At 58.3% G+C, this 14,740-nt stretch overlaps 2 protein-coding genes across 2 annotated transcripts in view; one reads left to right on the forward strand and one right to left on the reverse strand.

The window, feature by feature from the left end:
* LOC103893823 (tumor necrosis factor receptor superfamily member 10B) overlaps window positions 1-8,359 on the forward strand; it is a 9,084-nt gene extending 725 nt beyond the window's left edge. The window contains exons 2-10 of the mRNA XM_009273063.2: window positions 3,656-3,785; window positions 4,090-4,218; window positions 4,690-4,804; window positions 4,889-4,980; window positions 5,090-5,188; window positions 5,317-5,357; window positions 5,820-5,945; window positions 6,403-6,484; window positions 6,625-8,359. Of these exons, the coding sequence (XP_009271338.1) occupies window positions 3,656-3,785; window positions 4,090-4,218; window positions 4,690-4,804; window positions 4,889-4,980; window positions 5,090-5,188; window positions 5,317-5,357; window positions 5,820-5,945; window positions 6,403-6,484; window positions 6,625-6,917 (1,107 nt within the window). The 3' untranslated portion in view covers window positions 6,918-8,359. The remainder of the gene's footprint in view (window positions 1-3,655; window positions 3,786-4,089; window positions 4,219-4,689; window positions 4,805-4,888; window positions 4,981-5,089; window positions 5,189-5,316; window positions 5,358-5,819; window positions 5,946-6,402; window positions 6,485-6,624) is intronic.
* A 2,114-nt stretch (window positions 8,360-10,473) lies between these two features.
* On the reverse strand, window positions 10,474-14,593 carry RHOBTB2 (Rho related BTB domain containing 2). The gene is given in 10 exon segments (XM_009273052.2): window positions 10,474-10,712; window positions 10,788-10,893; window positions 11,122-11,210; window positions 11,329-11,479; window positions 11,564-11,682; window positions 12,650-13,270; window positions 13,273-13,691; window positions 13,790-13,975; window positions 14,089-14,192; window positions 14,396-14,593. Coding segments are annotated over 10 exon segments (2,226 nt in total). The 5' UTR covers window positions 14,588-14,593.
* Between the last annotated feature and the right edge of the window lie 147 nt (window positions 14,594-14,740).

Consider the following 14,740-nt stretch of genomic DNA (forward strand, 5'->3'; position numbering starts at 1 on the left):
ATTAGGGGGGGGATCGGGGGGTAGGGGCTCATATGGATCAGGGGCTATGAGGGAGAAGCTGGGGCTATAGTGGGGCTCACCTGGTCCAGGAGCCATGGGGGAAGCAGGGGTTATGGGGGGCTCACCTGATTTGGGGGCTATGGGGAGAGCAGGGGCTATGGGGGCTCACCTCGTTCAGGGGATGTGGGGGAGCTGAGGCTATAGGGTGTCTCACATGGCACAGGGGCTACGGGGAGAGCTGATGCTATAGGGGGGCTCATCTGGGCAGGTGGGGGCTGGGGGGTTCACCTGGGCAGGGCCCATGGGAGGGGAGGAGGGCTATGGGGGCTCGCCTGGGCAGGTTTGCAGGGCACAGGGGATGTGTGGGGCAGAGGCTGTGGGGCAGGATGGAAGCGGCAGCATGGAGGTGGGACGGGAAGGGTGATCTCAGCCCTCCTGGGTGTGGGGCAGCGGGCAAGCGCGCAAGCGCTTGGCTGGGTGGCTGTGTGTGTGGTGCGAGGGCCGTGGGGCTCGGAGGTGACGTGGGGCTGGAGGCTTGCCCTATGGCACTGCCTGTGCTGGAGGGGATTTCCGCTCCCCTTCGCTTCCAAGCCTTGTTTGCCATTCGGTGTCGGGATCTCGTGGCAATGCCAAGACTGCGCAGGATGTTTGAAAGCATCAGGGTCGGATGCGGGCAGCTCTGGGCTGCCTGGTGCAGGAATGCTGCCTCTCCAACTTGCCCAAAGGATGTCCAAACCCTTAGCACCGCTGGCTTTTAGGACAGAAAACCCCACCTGCGCGTATGATATTTCCCCATGGATTGGGTGTTGCTGTAGAGCTCGGAAATACCTAAAGTCTCGTCTCACCTGAAGTCAGTGGCGTCCTGCCCTGAGTTTTATCCCCGGGGCTGGCCTGCGATCCCTGCTGCCACGAGGGAGCCCAGTGGAGCCGCGGCCCTGGGACACGTGGTTGCTGCTCCCGCGCTGGAATTGCTGTCGCTGAAATCAGCACTGCCCATAACAGGTTTTAGAAGAGTCAGCTTCTCATCCAGTTCCTTCCCTATATTGTTTATGAGAGTTTATTTAGACTTGCCTGATAAAGTCAAGCCTTACTAAACCCGTCACCTAAGGGCACGCTCTTAACAGCCTCTTTCTTTTACTTTTATTTTTTTCCCATTTTTATAAAAGAAAAGGGGAGGGGGAACCGATCAGGACTGATCGTGCCCCACGTGATAATCATACGATATTGTGGCTGCAGTTCCTTCCTCTGCTCACCAATGCTTGTTGCATCATGCCTGGACCTGGGCCACGGGCTCCCGAGGAGGAATGTCGCTGGATCTCTGTGTTTGCAGGAGCTCAAATTCCATCCGCGGAAAGTCTTGGGGGGGAAAACCCCACGTTCGTCAGACCTGTGCCCTTGGAGCAGAGGCACGTCGGGTGTCTGCCTGGCATCTCTTTTATCCCCGGTCCTTAACACTGTCGGCTAAGAGCCTCTCTTGCTACAACCAAGGGCTGCGTATTAATGCTGCACGGATGTTCACCGATGGTCAGGAGTACAGCGAGGGGTCTGCCTTCTGCTGTAGGGTCCAACTCCTTCCTTGGCGTCACTTCAGAAGAAAAACAAATTGGGGATGGAAGAAGGGAAAGTTCAAAACTTAATGCTTCGCAGAGCTTTTATTCCAGACCTGATCATCCAGAAAGAAGAGGCTTTTAGCTGATGAGGGTATTGGGGATTCCTGTGCCTGGTAATTCCTCTGCCTTGAGGCAGCGTTACTTTCTTGGAATGTTTACTGTGGGTGAAAACTACTCTTGAATACCATTGCGTCTCACCCACGGCTCCCAGCCTGGTTTCTCTCTGTGCTTTGCAAGACTGATAGGTTAGTCAGGGATGGCAGCCCTCGCCTGCCAAGGGCTTGGAGGTGGGCTGATGTACTTGAAGTGCACTTGCTGGGGAAGGTGGTGCGGGCTGATAACCTTATCGTGCACTCGTGCAAGCTCTGCTGAGTTGCTGTTTCATGAAAAGCAATGAAATCCTGTGCCTAAGGGGCCTTTTCAAACAGCAGATAATGCCGTGTTGTTGCTCTGATCACCTTCACAGCCTGGCAGGGTTTGAATGGGGAAGAAAGACTCTTTTTTTTTTTTTTTTTTTTTTTTTTTTTTTTTTTTTTTTTTTTTTTTTTTTTTTTTTTTTTTTTATTCCCTCATGGGGACAGTGAGGCAGTGGGACAGGTTTGCCCAGTCTCAGTCCCTGAAGACTTTCAAGACCAGAGTGGGTAAAGCCCTGACAGCTGCTCGCGGCTGGGAGGTAAAAGCAAGACTTATCTCCTAAGCTGGATAGAAAAGCACTTTATAAACTTGCAAACCCTCCCAGCCGGAGAAAGCAGCAGTGGAAGATGCGGAGCCAGAAGCCGTTGGAGGGATGTGGATTTGATTGCTCCAAGTCAGGGTCTGGAGATGTGGCCCCGTTCCCGGGCTGGCCGGGGGGGTCTGTGCCGTGGGGACGGTGAGGGATCACCCTTTCCGTGGCCTGGCCGGTCTCCACGGTGTTGTTTGTGGGTCTGCGTCACCCTCTGCAGCCCCGTGACCATTGGACCTGCTGCGGCCGGTTTTGGCACTCACGCCCTTCCTTGTACAAGCGCGGGAAGTGTCCGGGGAGGAGGAGGAGGGGGGCATTGGCTCTGTAGATGGCCGGGCTGGCTCAGGGGACAGCTTGTGTCTCTATTGTTTCAGCCTTTCAAGGCAGCTTCTGACTCACCGAAGAAATATTTGCTTTAAGAGGCAGGTTTCATGCCCGGCGTATGGGAGGGGAAGGGGAAAGTGCCTCTGCCAGACTGCCACTGCTGTGCAGCACACAGCATGGCCAGGCGTCATCCCTCCCTATAACCCAGGGTAGAGGGGCAGAGGCTGGAGGTAGGGGCAGGTTTATATCCATTTTTATCCATGGAGCAGCTGTGCCCCGTGCTGGTTGATGTGCCAAGGGCACTGTTCCCCTCGGGGACATGGGGTGCCCAAAGGCCCCCCAAACCCTGATGGGGCGAGTGGCTGTTCTTGTCGAGCATCGTTCCCCTCCAGCTGGAGCGACCCAGCCAGTACAGAAAGAGCTGAGCCAGCAGAAAGGTGCGTGATGAGCTGGCGGAAATGGGGCCGTTGGCTTCCCGATCTGCAGCAAGATAATGGGGATAACGCGGAAACGCTGGAGGCCGTGCTGTCCCCTGGGAGCCCGGAGCAGCCCGGGTGTTTCTTGTGGGCACAGGAGCCACGTACCAGCCTTGACACGGGGCCGGTTTCCTCCCCACAAACGCCCTCCCTGTTCCTCTTCCCTACCCTTCCATTTTCTTCAGTGCTGTTGGTTCATGCACTCAAAAATTGGGGAAGGAAAGGGGGCCTGATGTTATCCTAAGGAAGCGTTAGCGAGCCTTTGCCTTGCTGATAACCTGGCACACGGGAATCTTATGCTTTGCCAAGAAAATAACCACCCCGGTACGGGGGAAGTGCCCTTCACCTGCGTCAAGGGGAGGTTTGGCCGCTGGGTCCAGCGGGTCTGAGCCGTCCCAGCGCTCCTCTCCCGCTTCACCTGAGTGCACTGGGCAGAGCAGCTCTTGCCCTTCTCTTTCGTCCCTTGCCCCGTGGACTTGGGGTGGTTTTTAACCCAGGTTTTTCTGTATTTTTTTTAACAGGAGGCTGGTTTGGGAACTGCTGCAGCACTGGGTAGGAGGGACAAGTTGGATCCCTTGGACCCAAGCAGGGGAGGGGAAGAGTTTTACCAAGTCCAAGACAGTCATCTCTATTGCAAGAAGTGCCCCGCAGGTAAGATGGCCTCAAACATCAATCACACCGTGTGCAGCCTCGCCGTGTTTCTGCCTGCAGAGCCCGTGTGTCCTTGCTCCTTGCGAGGAGGCAATGGGTGCTCCAGCTCTCCCCTGCTCTGCTGTCGTGAGATCTAAGGACTCATTATGGGAACATTTTCCTTTTGATGGTTCCTAATTTGCCTCTTAACTTCACTGGCAGTGGAATCAACTCCCTCTCTGCAAAGACCTCTCCGTCCTGTGCTGTATGTTCACAGATACACCCTTTCTTTCTCCTCTTCTTCCCCAACCACCCCTTCTTGCAGGCACCTACGTTGCAGACCACTGTAAAGAGCAAAATGGCTCCAGCAAGTGTTTGCCGTGTAAAGAAGATGAATACATCGAATACCCAAATGATTTTACCAAGTGCCTTGGCTGCCGGACGTGTAGGGAAGGTATGAGCTGGTGTGTAAGAGGGCGATGCTGGCTGATAGTGTGGGCTGGGTTCAGCTGACCGAATACCTCTCTATTTAAGAGCACGGTCACCTGCAGCGTCCCCAAAGAGTGGCTCAGGGTGCAGGGAGCAGGCTGGGTCTGGAATTGGTGAAGCGGCTTGTGCCAGACCTACGTCTCCGTTCAATGCAGCATCCCTTGTGCAAAGCTTGGACACGAGACCTCCATCCAGCAAGGACCAGGAGGACTGGGCTCACGGCAGTGTTGTAGGCTGCTGGTGAAGCTTTGATGCAAGCATGGCTTTTCTCTTGGGCATGGTGAGGTGTGGGGCAGGAATGGGTAAGGCTGAAACTCCACAGCAGAGAGTGACTTGGTCTTGCCCAGGCTTGCGGGTCAGCTTGGGTCGTTAGCCGTGTTAATGAAGGAAGCGGGCGGAGGGGCTGGGGTAGAGCCATTTCTCCTCTCGCCCACAGATCAGGTGGAGCTGAGTCCCTGCCGAGCCGTCAGCGACACGCAGTGCGCCTGCAGGAACGGCACCTTCTGCTCCCCGGACCACCCCTGCGAGATGTGCCAGAAGTGCCGGCCCCGGTGAGCTGGGTGACGCGGCGGGTCCCACTGGGATCTGTGCTGGGAGCCCAGCCACTGAGCCTGCCCCGTCTCCCCCTTTCCCAGGTGTCCCGAGAACGAAGTGGAGCTGGCTCCCTGCACGCCGCACAGCGACCGCCAGTGTGGTCCTCCCACCGGCACCTTCTCCAGCTCCTCTAGTAAGTGGGGGGCTGCTGGAGGAGGGGAGACGGGCTGAGGGACAGAGGTGTGAGCTGCTGCTAGGAGGCCAGGAGCAGCTCCCCACACACCCTGTTTTATCTGCTTTAGACAACTTGCTCGTGATCATCCTAGCGCTGGTAGTTGCGGTGGTAGTTCTGGCTCTGCTTGTATTCTGCTTCTGGAAGGGCTACTGTTGCTGTTCCCCAGGTGAGCACCGGCTGCGGGGAATCCCCGGAGCGCTTGCCCCGGCTGGGGGCTCTGCGTGGGTGTGGGCTGGGTGGGAAGAGGTACCTGCCCGGGAGAAGAGGGATCACAGCGCTGTTTTCATCTTCCAGGAGACAGGAGAGACCTGAGCAGGAAGCCCTACAACGTGGTGGTGAGTTGCTGGGATGGTGGGGGGGTGGCAGATCTGTTTGCGGGGCTGGGGTGAGGTCCCCTCTCTGCTCCCCACTTTGCCTGCAGCTCTTGGGAAGGCTGGAGGAGCAGGAGGATGAGTCTTGTCCCTGCAGGGATGTGGTAGAGCTGGGCCAAGCAGAGGAGGGTCTGTGGTAGTGCCCTGCTGTATGTGGGGTGCTTGCAGCCCTCTCTCCAGTGCCGTTATCGCTTCCCCGGCAGAAGTGCCGGCACATCCAGGGTCCCTGGTGCGGACCCTGGGTTAAAGGGAGGACTGTGCTGTACCAGGGCCCCTGCAAGCTCAAGACGAGCAAGCGAGCCGTGCCCTTGAAACCATGGCAGGGCGGATGCTGCCGCAGTAGATGGCATCCCTGAGGGGCTGGTGTGAGCCCTGCCCTCCCGAGACCACCTGACTCAGCTGGTTTGTGCTTCTCTCCTGCCGCAGGACTACATGATGCAGCAGGTGACGAGGTACCGGAGTGGGGGCGTAGGGACACAGGACAACATCCGCAACGAGCAGTTCTCCCGGGATCAGCTGCTCCCCACGACTCCCAGCGCTCCGGGGCCAGAGGTACATGAGCGTGCCCCTTTGCTCTGTCGTGCTCAGCCGAGGTCTCATGCTTTCCTCTGCCTTCACCAAGCTGATCAGCTTGGGGGAGCTTCCAGGGCTGGACCACGGTTTCTGCATGGAGATGGCAAGGGGTCTCTTGCCCTTGTTCTGGGTTCAGGACTGCAAAATCTGCTTGTTGCAGTCGGCTGCCAGAGTCCTCTGCAGGTTTAATGCCGATGCCGAGCAAACAGACAGCTCTTCTCTCCCTGGCTGGGACCCACGAGGCAGCTCTCCCCTGCTCGTGACCTGCTGTCATCCCAAAGCTAGGAAGCGATGAGTGTCCTGGGGGAGTGTGGTGATCTCCTGCCCCAGCAGCCCCTGGAGAGAGGGAGAGGGTCTCCAACCCCCCCGTTAATGGGACTGGGGGACAGCATTTGTGCCGGGGCTTGGTGGATGCTACAGGACGTTGTCTTTCCAGGTGGTGGTGCCGAGGACGTCGTATCCCAATGTGAAACCCAGGAGGAATCTGGTTCCAGTGCAAGGAAAAGACCCTGTTACCCGTAAGTGCTGGGGCCCAGGGGATGTGCAGGGGGGCAGGGAGGGGGTGAGCCTGTGGGATGAGCTTTCAGGGCAAAATCCTTTCTGACACAGCTGTCCGTGCTCTACCCTGTTCTCTGAGCTTTTCCCTTCTCCCCTCTAGTTTTGCGACGCTCTTTTGACATCTTCGCCCAAGACGTGCCCTGCAAGGACTGGAAAAGATTCGGCCGAGCCCTTGATCTGCTGGAGAACGACATTGCCCTTGCGGAGATGAACGACAAGTATTCGCTGGAGCCCTTCTTCCAGATGCTCAACACGTGGCAGAACAGAGAAGGGATGAACGCCTCCGTGAACACACTGCTGGAGACCCTGCACCAGATCAATCTCGGAGGGATTGCAGAGGACATCTCCTCCAAGCTGGTCCAGCAGGGATCTTTCCAATATGAAGTGAGCTGAGGAGCAGGGCAGGCCCTGCATCTCGCCGCTTCAAACTAAAATCGTAAATACCTCCAAGAACACTTGTTTTAGAAACTTGAGTTTTACCTTCTTATAGCTCTCCTGTAACTCTCTCCTTTTCTGAAGCCATTGTACAGTTCAGCTGAGCCCAGTGGAGTTGAACCTCTTACGAAGTACAAGCCTTGTGGTCCTCCCTGCCGAAGCTACAGGCTCGATGTCGGTGCTTCCTTATGAAATCCAAGCTGGTGTCTTGATTTCACTGGGTCAATGCAAAGAGCCTAAAACCATTGCAAGCTGCCTCTGGGACTGTCTCTCTTGGAAGCACTGGTACTATACGGATGTCTTCAGGATCAGTGCAGAGAAGGGCCTTTGCAGGGCATCCCTGTGTTTTTTAACAGGATCATGCTTTTTTGGGGGGTTCCTGGCATCATGCAATGGCTTCTGCTTGTAGAACATCTCTAAGCTGGCCAGCAAGCTTAATAATGTATGCTTGGTGGGCAAGCGTTAACGGGGTTCTTGGGTTACTTTCTCAAAGCTGCTGACTGAATTGCGTTTTAGCTGTTAGTAGTTCTGCTTGCTATTAGGCATCAGTTTGAAACTGGACTTTGAGGGCAGGGTGGGAATGATTTACTTGCGCTGTGATCACTGGGGTTGCCTAAAAAAAGGGTCAGTGCAGGGAGCGAGTGAGCTCCTCCTTGGATCAGGATGGGGAACGTGGGCAGCAAACTATTGGTGTGCCGGAAACTTCCTTCTCCATGACCTTGGTCAAGTCGGTTAGTTCCCGTTCCCTTGGCCGTGGGATGGCTTTGCTGTCCCTGTCTGTCTCCAGCCAGCATGGAAAGGTGAATGCACTGAGGTCCGAGCATGACTGTGGGTACCCGCCATCCATCCTCCAGCTGGATGGGTTGCTCCTCGAACACTTTGCCCCTTGCTCTGGCTCTCACATATAGCTCAGGGACAACTTGGCTGGAAAAATTACTGTGTTACTTGAGCTGGCTACATGTGCTGCCACCCCGGTACAGCCCAGCCCACCAGGACCTTCCCCAGCACGGTGGGAGAGTGCGAGGAGCATCGCCAGCCCCTCTCTGCAGCCAGGGCTGCCCTGTGCTGCAAAGCGCCGGTCCCTCCCGCTGCTCTCCCTTCTGCCCTCTCCTCACTTAACACAAGCAGAAAGTTTATATTTATGTATTTATTTAGTAATTGTAAACGTGTACATATATTAACTTAAAAGCTAATATAAAAATAGTATTGTTTTTTTACTATGCATGACTGTGTGTTTTTATACAGAGCTCTGGCCCAGCCAGTTTGCTATTTTCAGTTTTTACATCTCTTTATGAAGGAAGAATAAACTTTTAAAAAATCCTCCTGATTTCTCATCTTTCCCCCCCCCCGCCCTTGCTCTGCCATAACGCTGGCGATGGTCTGTTCTAGGTTTCAGTGGGCACCAAAGGAGCTGGACCAGATGCTCAGCAGCTGCTCCGCGTGGCACTGAGGACCCAGCCCATGGCGTTAGTGCTCCGCCACGCCGGCATCCTGCCGGGAATGGTCCCCACCAGCGATGCTTCTGCCAGGGAAAGTCCTCAACAGCAAACCTGGGCTCTGCCTTTACACCTACGCCGTGAGCCCCGTGCTCTTTAGTCACCTGCAAAAGTAGGAGGCTGAAGTCTCAGTCCCTCGGGCGTGCAGGGGCTGGGACCCCAGGGCCAAGTGATGCTGCTGACCCCCGTGACGAAACTGCTGCTGCCGGGGGGGCCGTGGTACTCCCCGCTCTGGCTGCACCGAGCCAGGGCTCTGTGTGTTGCAATAGCTGTGTTGCAAATCCATGTGGTGCTTGGTGAGAAAGGGGCTCCGCTCGCTCCAGAAAGCCCCCTTGAGCTGCCCGCCAGCCTTCGCACTGCAGTTGGCTTTATCGATAACGCAGGTCTGGGGCAAGTGCTAAAAGCAGGAGCTTTTGGTGACCTGCCAGGAGGCTTCATGCCTGAGGTCCTGTCCCGGGCAGCCCCCGCGTGCCTCCCGAGCATGCAAACCTGGGCAGGGAGCTCCTGCAGAGCCAGGCACATGCAGGATTTAGTGCCGGGACACAGGGGCTCGGGTCCTGGCCTGGGAAAGGTGAACAGGACTGGGAAGCAGCGGCGAGCGCCCAGGTTCAAAAGGGAAAGAAACTTGTCGTCCTACCTGCTCGCCGGTGCTGCAAAGTGTGAGAACACCGAGTGTAAGCTCGCTGGAGCTGCAACCTTGCTCCTGCATCCGTGGCTGAGGATGAGCATGCGAAACGAGTGACTCCAAGGTGCTCTACCGAAGCCAGCCGGGAAGAGGAGCAATGCGGAGCGGGAGGGGACACCACCAGGAGCATCCCTGCCGGGAGCATCCCTACGCACTCGCTCCAGCAGCAGCCTCTGCCGGGGATGGGCTCAAAGGAGCTTTCCCCTTCCCGGCTGGGGAGGGCGAGCGGAGGTTTGGGTCCCTCCTGCTCACCTGCCCTGCCTGGCAGTCTCGCAAAGCTCTGAGGCCATGCTGCCTTCTCCTGCCGGTACCCGCTGTGTTTGTGCACCTGCAAGGGCACAGGTGGGACATGCAAAGTTAGCCCGATGGTAAAGCCTCCTCTCGTTGCCCAAGGTTTTTCGATGGCTGGATCCTGCAACGCTTCTCTGCTGTCCCTGTCCATCCCGGGAGCGCTGGTGGGGGGGTGCTGGTGTCACCCCAAGCAGGGCACAAGGATGCCCCGTGTCCAGCCGCTTCCTCCCAAACACACAGGGACCACACTGGGCTTTTAAAATACCATTTATTACAATGGAACCTTCCAGGCTAAAATCCCAAGCCAAGGGCCTGGGGTTGGTTTCTGGTGTGGCAGGTTGGGGGGGGTGGGTTTGGGGTTGGTTTTTGGCTTTTTTGCTTTAAGCTTTCTTTTTAAACAAAAATGAAAAGTTAAGAGGCAGGGAGGAGAGGGCTCCTGTCCCCTCCCGCTCCCCGAATTAGGACAGACCCCACTTGTGAGTAGAAGGAGGGATGCTGCAGTGCCTAGAGGTATTTGGGGACCGGGACCCCCTGCACCGTGCCTGACCCTGCTGCAAGTCGAAGGGGGCGGCAGGACCCCCCCAGCGGCTCCGGCTGACCAGGGCAGCGAGATGCCATCAGACAGACAAACCATATCCTGCAGCTTCTGGTTACAAATTAAAGTGGAAGGGGGATGGGTTTCTTCTTCTTCCTCATGCTGCTGATGTTAAAAAAAAAAAAACAACAAACCAAACCCAAATAAAACCACAACACAGCCCTCGTGCTCCTGTAAACATGAGTTTCTCCTGCTGCTCGGTCTCCGCCAGTCCTGCAGCGCGCTGGCAGCCGCGGCGCGGGGAGAGCAGGGCTCCAGGAGCGCTGGGGGCTGGCGCCCAGCCCCGAGCCCCTCTGCAGGGATGGGCCCCTGCTACCGCCGTCTCCTCTAGGGCTTCAGCCGGAGGCGTCCGCTCCACGCCTGGCGCTGGGGCAGGTCATCCCACCCCTCCTCCTCCTCCTCCCCGTTTCCTCCCCGGGATGCTGGAGCCAGGGCAAGGATGGGCTTTCAAACCACAGCCGAGGAGGAAGAGGAGGAGGAAGAAGAGGAGGCTGTGGCTGCCGACGATGAAGGAGAGGAGGAAGGGGAGGAGGAGGCGTTCCAGAAGAGCCATCGCCTCTTGGGCTGCCGTTTGAGGTGGAGGTAGTCTTCCTTCTCCCGCTCCTTCTTCGCCCGCTGGTAGTGATCCTCCTCCTTCAGGTACCACACTGGTGGCCAGCGGTGCTTCTCGAAGTACTCCTGGTTCTCTGCAGGGAGAAGGGGGGTGAGGGCAGTGCCAGGACCACCAGGACCCCCGTCATCCCACCCTGGCCCCCACTCACCTCCTGACATGGCCTTCATGTCCCGGGGGAACTTGCGGCAGACGTTGTTGTAGTTGGTGCAGATGTGATGGAGGCACCAGTCGGCGAGCTGGTAGGCGCAGTGAAACTGGAAGAGATGGAGCCCACGTCAGAGCCACCACGGCACGGACCACCAGGGAAGCAGGAGGAATTCACCCTATTCCTCCACAGACATCCAAGACCAGACCCGGTTGCCCTCTCTGCCAGGACAGCATCACCCCCCCGGAGCTGCCAGGCCCCTCTGCATGGCACCACCCAGCACCTCGCCCCATCCCCAGCCCTGCCCAGGCACGGGTCCTGTCCCCCCGTGTCCTACCTGAGCCAGTTCCAGGAACACGAGCACGTCCCCATCGATGTCCACCATCATCTGCGCCGCCTCCATCAGGCCGGTGACGGTGTACTGCTCTGTGGGGGACACAGGGGGTTACAGGGCGGTTAGGACGGGGTGACAGCGGGAGCACTGGGCTGCCACCGAGGTTGGGGATGGGCGGGACGCTGTCCCGCTGCAGCCACCCTGACTCACCGGTGAGAGCCACCAGGTGCGGCAGGCAGAGGCGGTTGGCAAGGATGATGAGCTTCATGTCATCGAGGTCGGGGCTGGAGCTGAACTGCCCGGTGTAGAGGTACTCCAGCACCGCCCGCATGCAGCTCTTGCTGGTGTAAGGAAGTGCCACCTGCGAGACACACACCGGCTGTCACCCCGCGGCCGTCCCCAGCTGTCCCACCCTCCCAGGACAAATCCCGGGGCCCCTCCTCACCTCGTTGGTAGAGCTCTCCACGAAGGGGCCGCCGAACATCGCGGCCATCCAGTCGCAGCTGGAGATGAGCAGGGGCTTGTGGGCACTGATAGCACCGTCATCCAGCACGAAGGTGACATCTGGGGACAAGCAGAGGGATGCTACTGGGACTGTCCCCAACGCCCAGGGCTCGGCCACCCCCTGCCACAAAATGTCTCGCACCGAGGACAGCAGAGGGAGGGGGATTGAGTCTGGCATATCCTATAATGTGCCCTAAAGATCTCTATTTTTTTTCCCAACATCCTCCGCTGGCTCAGAGGAGCTCAGGGAAGGGCCGTGGCGGGGCTCCGGCTCTTCTGAGGGATTTTACCAAGGCATACCACGACAGCTTTGAAAGCAAAGGGGAAAACCCAGGAATCAAATGTCTCGCCCAAGCTTGAGTCCTTGGGAGAGCTGGGGAGGATGCTGGGGATCTCCTGCCCCTCCTACTCTGCTCTCCACCCCAGACCAGGGCTTCTCCCCAAGGTGCGCCAGGGGCCAGCACGCATCTGCCCGCTGACAGCGACAGCTTGACCACATCAAGGTCCATCCTCGTGAAACAAATTCAGCCGGAGGGAGGCTGGGACATTCACCGCCCCCCTGGGACATCACCCTGCAGCATCACGGCACAAGCCGGTGGCACGTGGTGCTCGGCAGAAAGCCAGGGCCAGGGAAGTCCTACCAAGGGCACGTTGCTCCTTGTAAATCAGATGACCCTGTGAAAATCTGGGCCCAGGAGGGAAGGAAGTTGCCTTTGCTGCTCTCTTGTAAATAAACAGAGCTGTCAGGCGGGCTGGGGAGCAGGAAACCCTGGGGAAGGGCCATGACACACACTTTCTGGGAAGAAAATAAAAAAAAAAGCTATAAAAATCCCAGAAACGCAAAGTGTGACCAAAAACCCCGGGGAAGGCGAGTGAGCGCCTGCTGACTCGCAGCACAGCCGCCCCCACTCACACATCGGCACGGGGCAAAGCCAGGAGCTCTGAGTCCCCCATCCATCTGGCAGAGCCCCCCGCCAAGGGAGAGGGGGTGCTGTGGATGGTGCTCCCCCTCGGCCTGGAGTCGTACCCGAGAAAGTCCCCTTGGCCAGGCATTCCTTCACCCGGTTGGTCCTCCGGACGTGGAAGGCTTTGGTGATCTCCTGGTTCATGAAAGCCTCGTTGTTGAGGATGTTGGCCACCATCATCCGGAGGTCGAACACCTCCAGCAGCTCAGCGATGTGAGCAATGTGCATGAGGTCCCGCTCATTCTCATCCAGCTCCCCTGTGTACAGGTACTTCAGCACGGCCCGGAAAGGACCCGGCTGGATGGAAGCATCCATCTTCACCACCACCATGAGCTTGGACTTGTAGGTCAGAGGGTCTTCTGCCATCTCCTCCTGGATGCTGGTGAAAGCCCGGCTCCAAGAGGAGAGGTCCCTTCCCCGCCGCAGCCCACGCTCCCCGTTCTCATAGCGGTTGCCCCGCAGGATCCCATCACTGGTGGAGGCTCTAAGGCACGGTTTTCGCTGGCCGGATCCGGCCTCCTCGGTGCTCTCGCAGATATCAAAGCTAGCGGCTCGGAGGAGGAAATCCCGCCCGTGGTGCCTCTCCTCTTGGTGCAGCATCCGCCCCGCGGCCGCCGGGGCGGCGCACCCCACACGCCGGCCACCCCGAAGCCGTGCCCCGCGGTGCTCTGCTGGTCCTCCTCGCTCAGGTCCATGAGGAACAGGTCGTAAAATTTGGAGGAGGAGGTGGAGAGGTAGATCTTGTGTGCGTAGATTTTGATCTTCTCTTGCAGCACCAGGATGACGTCTGCGCACAGGGGGTCCTCCAAGAGGTGGGCTGGGCGCTCCTCGTTGTTGGAAGGGGGGTCCGGGACGATGATGATGGGCGGAGGAGGCTTGGGGGGCAGGAAGGGGGCTTGGAGCAGGGGTCGCTGCACGTTGCGGAGGTGGGACTTCCAGAACTGCAAGTGACGGCGGGAGATGAGGGCGGCACGGATGGCATTGTCAAAGACGTCCTTGATGCCAAACTGGGCCACCACGCTCGTCTCGTAATAGGGGATCCCCAGCTCCTTGGCTACCTCCCTCCCCTTCTCCGGGGGAAGGATCTCGTTAGGTTTGATTGGCCTGAAAAAGAGGGGAGATAATGAAGAGACCTCTTCAGATGCACGGTAAGGAGAAAGCATTGGGCAGGCATGGACATCTCCAGGGCACAAGAGTCCCACCTGGCCAAGGGGCGCCGTGCCCGATTGACGGCCTCCAGGTCGGCATAGCGCAGGTCGAGCTGGCAGCCCACCAGGATGACGGGCGCGCGGGGACAGAAGTGCTTGATCTCTGGGTACCACATGGTCTTCACATGGTGCAGGGAGTTGGGGTTAGCGATGGAGAAGCACAAAACCACAACGTCGGACCTGCGAGGAAAGGAGGGTCAAGGTCCAGCTTGGCGATGGAGCCAACCCCGCCGCGCTTTGGCATTGCCCTCCCTCCCTGCCCAGGGCAGCACGAGGCTCTGCCTCTCCCCTACCTGCCATAGGCAAAGCGTCTATCTTTGTGGTGGTCGCCAAAGGTGTCCCAGAGCCGCAAGGACACACTAACATCGTCTACCACATCCCGGGAGCGCTCCAGCACCTGCAGGAACAGAAACACCATCCAGCTCCTGAGTCCTTGAGCCCTGCAAGAGCGGGGCTGTCCCCACCACATGCAGGGTATGGAGGAGTAATTCACAATTCCCCCCGCGGGGAGGATGCAACTCCATCTCCTTGGGGTTCCCACGGGGCATCCATTAGCCGAGCCCCCCCGGCATCCCTAGCCCGCTCCCTGGCAGCCCTCACCTCCTGGCAGACGCGGTACTGGTCGATGGCCCACACCGTGGGCACGTGGGTGGCAAGGAGCTGGTACTGGGTCAGCGTGGCGTTGCAGGCGCGGGCACAGATGAGCCGGGTCTTGCCCACCGCGTTGTCCCCGACCACGACGCACTTGATAGTTTCTACGTTTGGCCTCTCATAATCCATGTCAGAATCCATTAATTGGGACCTGCAGGGGGGAGGGGGGGGTCAGCAAATACGGCCGGGATGAGCCGGGGGGGCTGTCTCCAGACGGGACGGGACGCCGAGGGGGGCGAAGCAACAAGATGATGCTGATACTCACGCTCGGAGCCGCCAGCCACTCGCAGCACG

Source organism: Aptenodytes forsteri, unplaced genomic scaffold (genome assembly GCF_000699145.1).
Source record: "Aptenodytes forsteri isolate BGI_AS27 unplaced genomic scaffold, ASM69914v1 Scaffold158, whole genome shotgun sequence".
NCBI lineage: Eukaryota > Metazoa > Chordata > Aves > Sphenisciformes > Spheniscidae > Aptenodytes > Aptenodytes forsteri.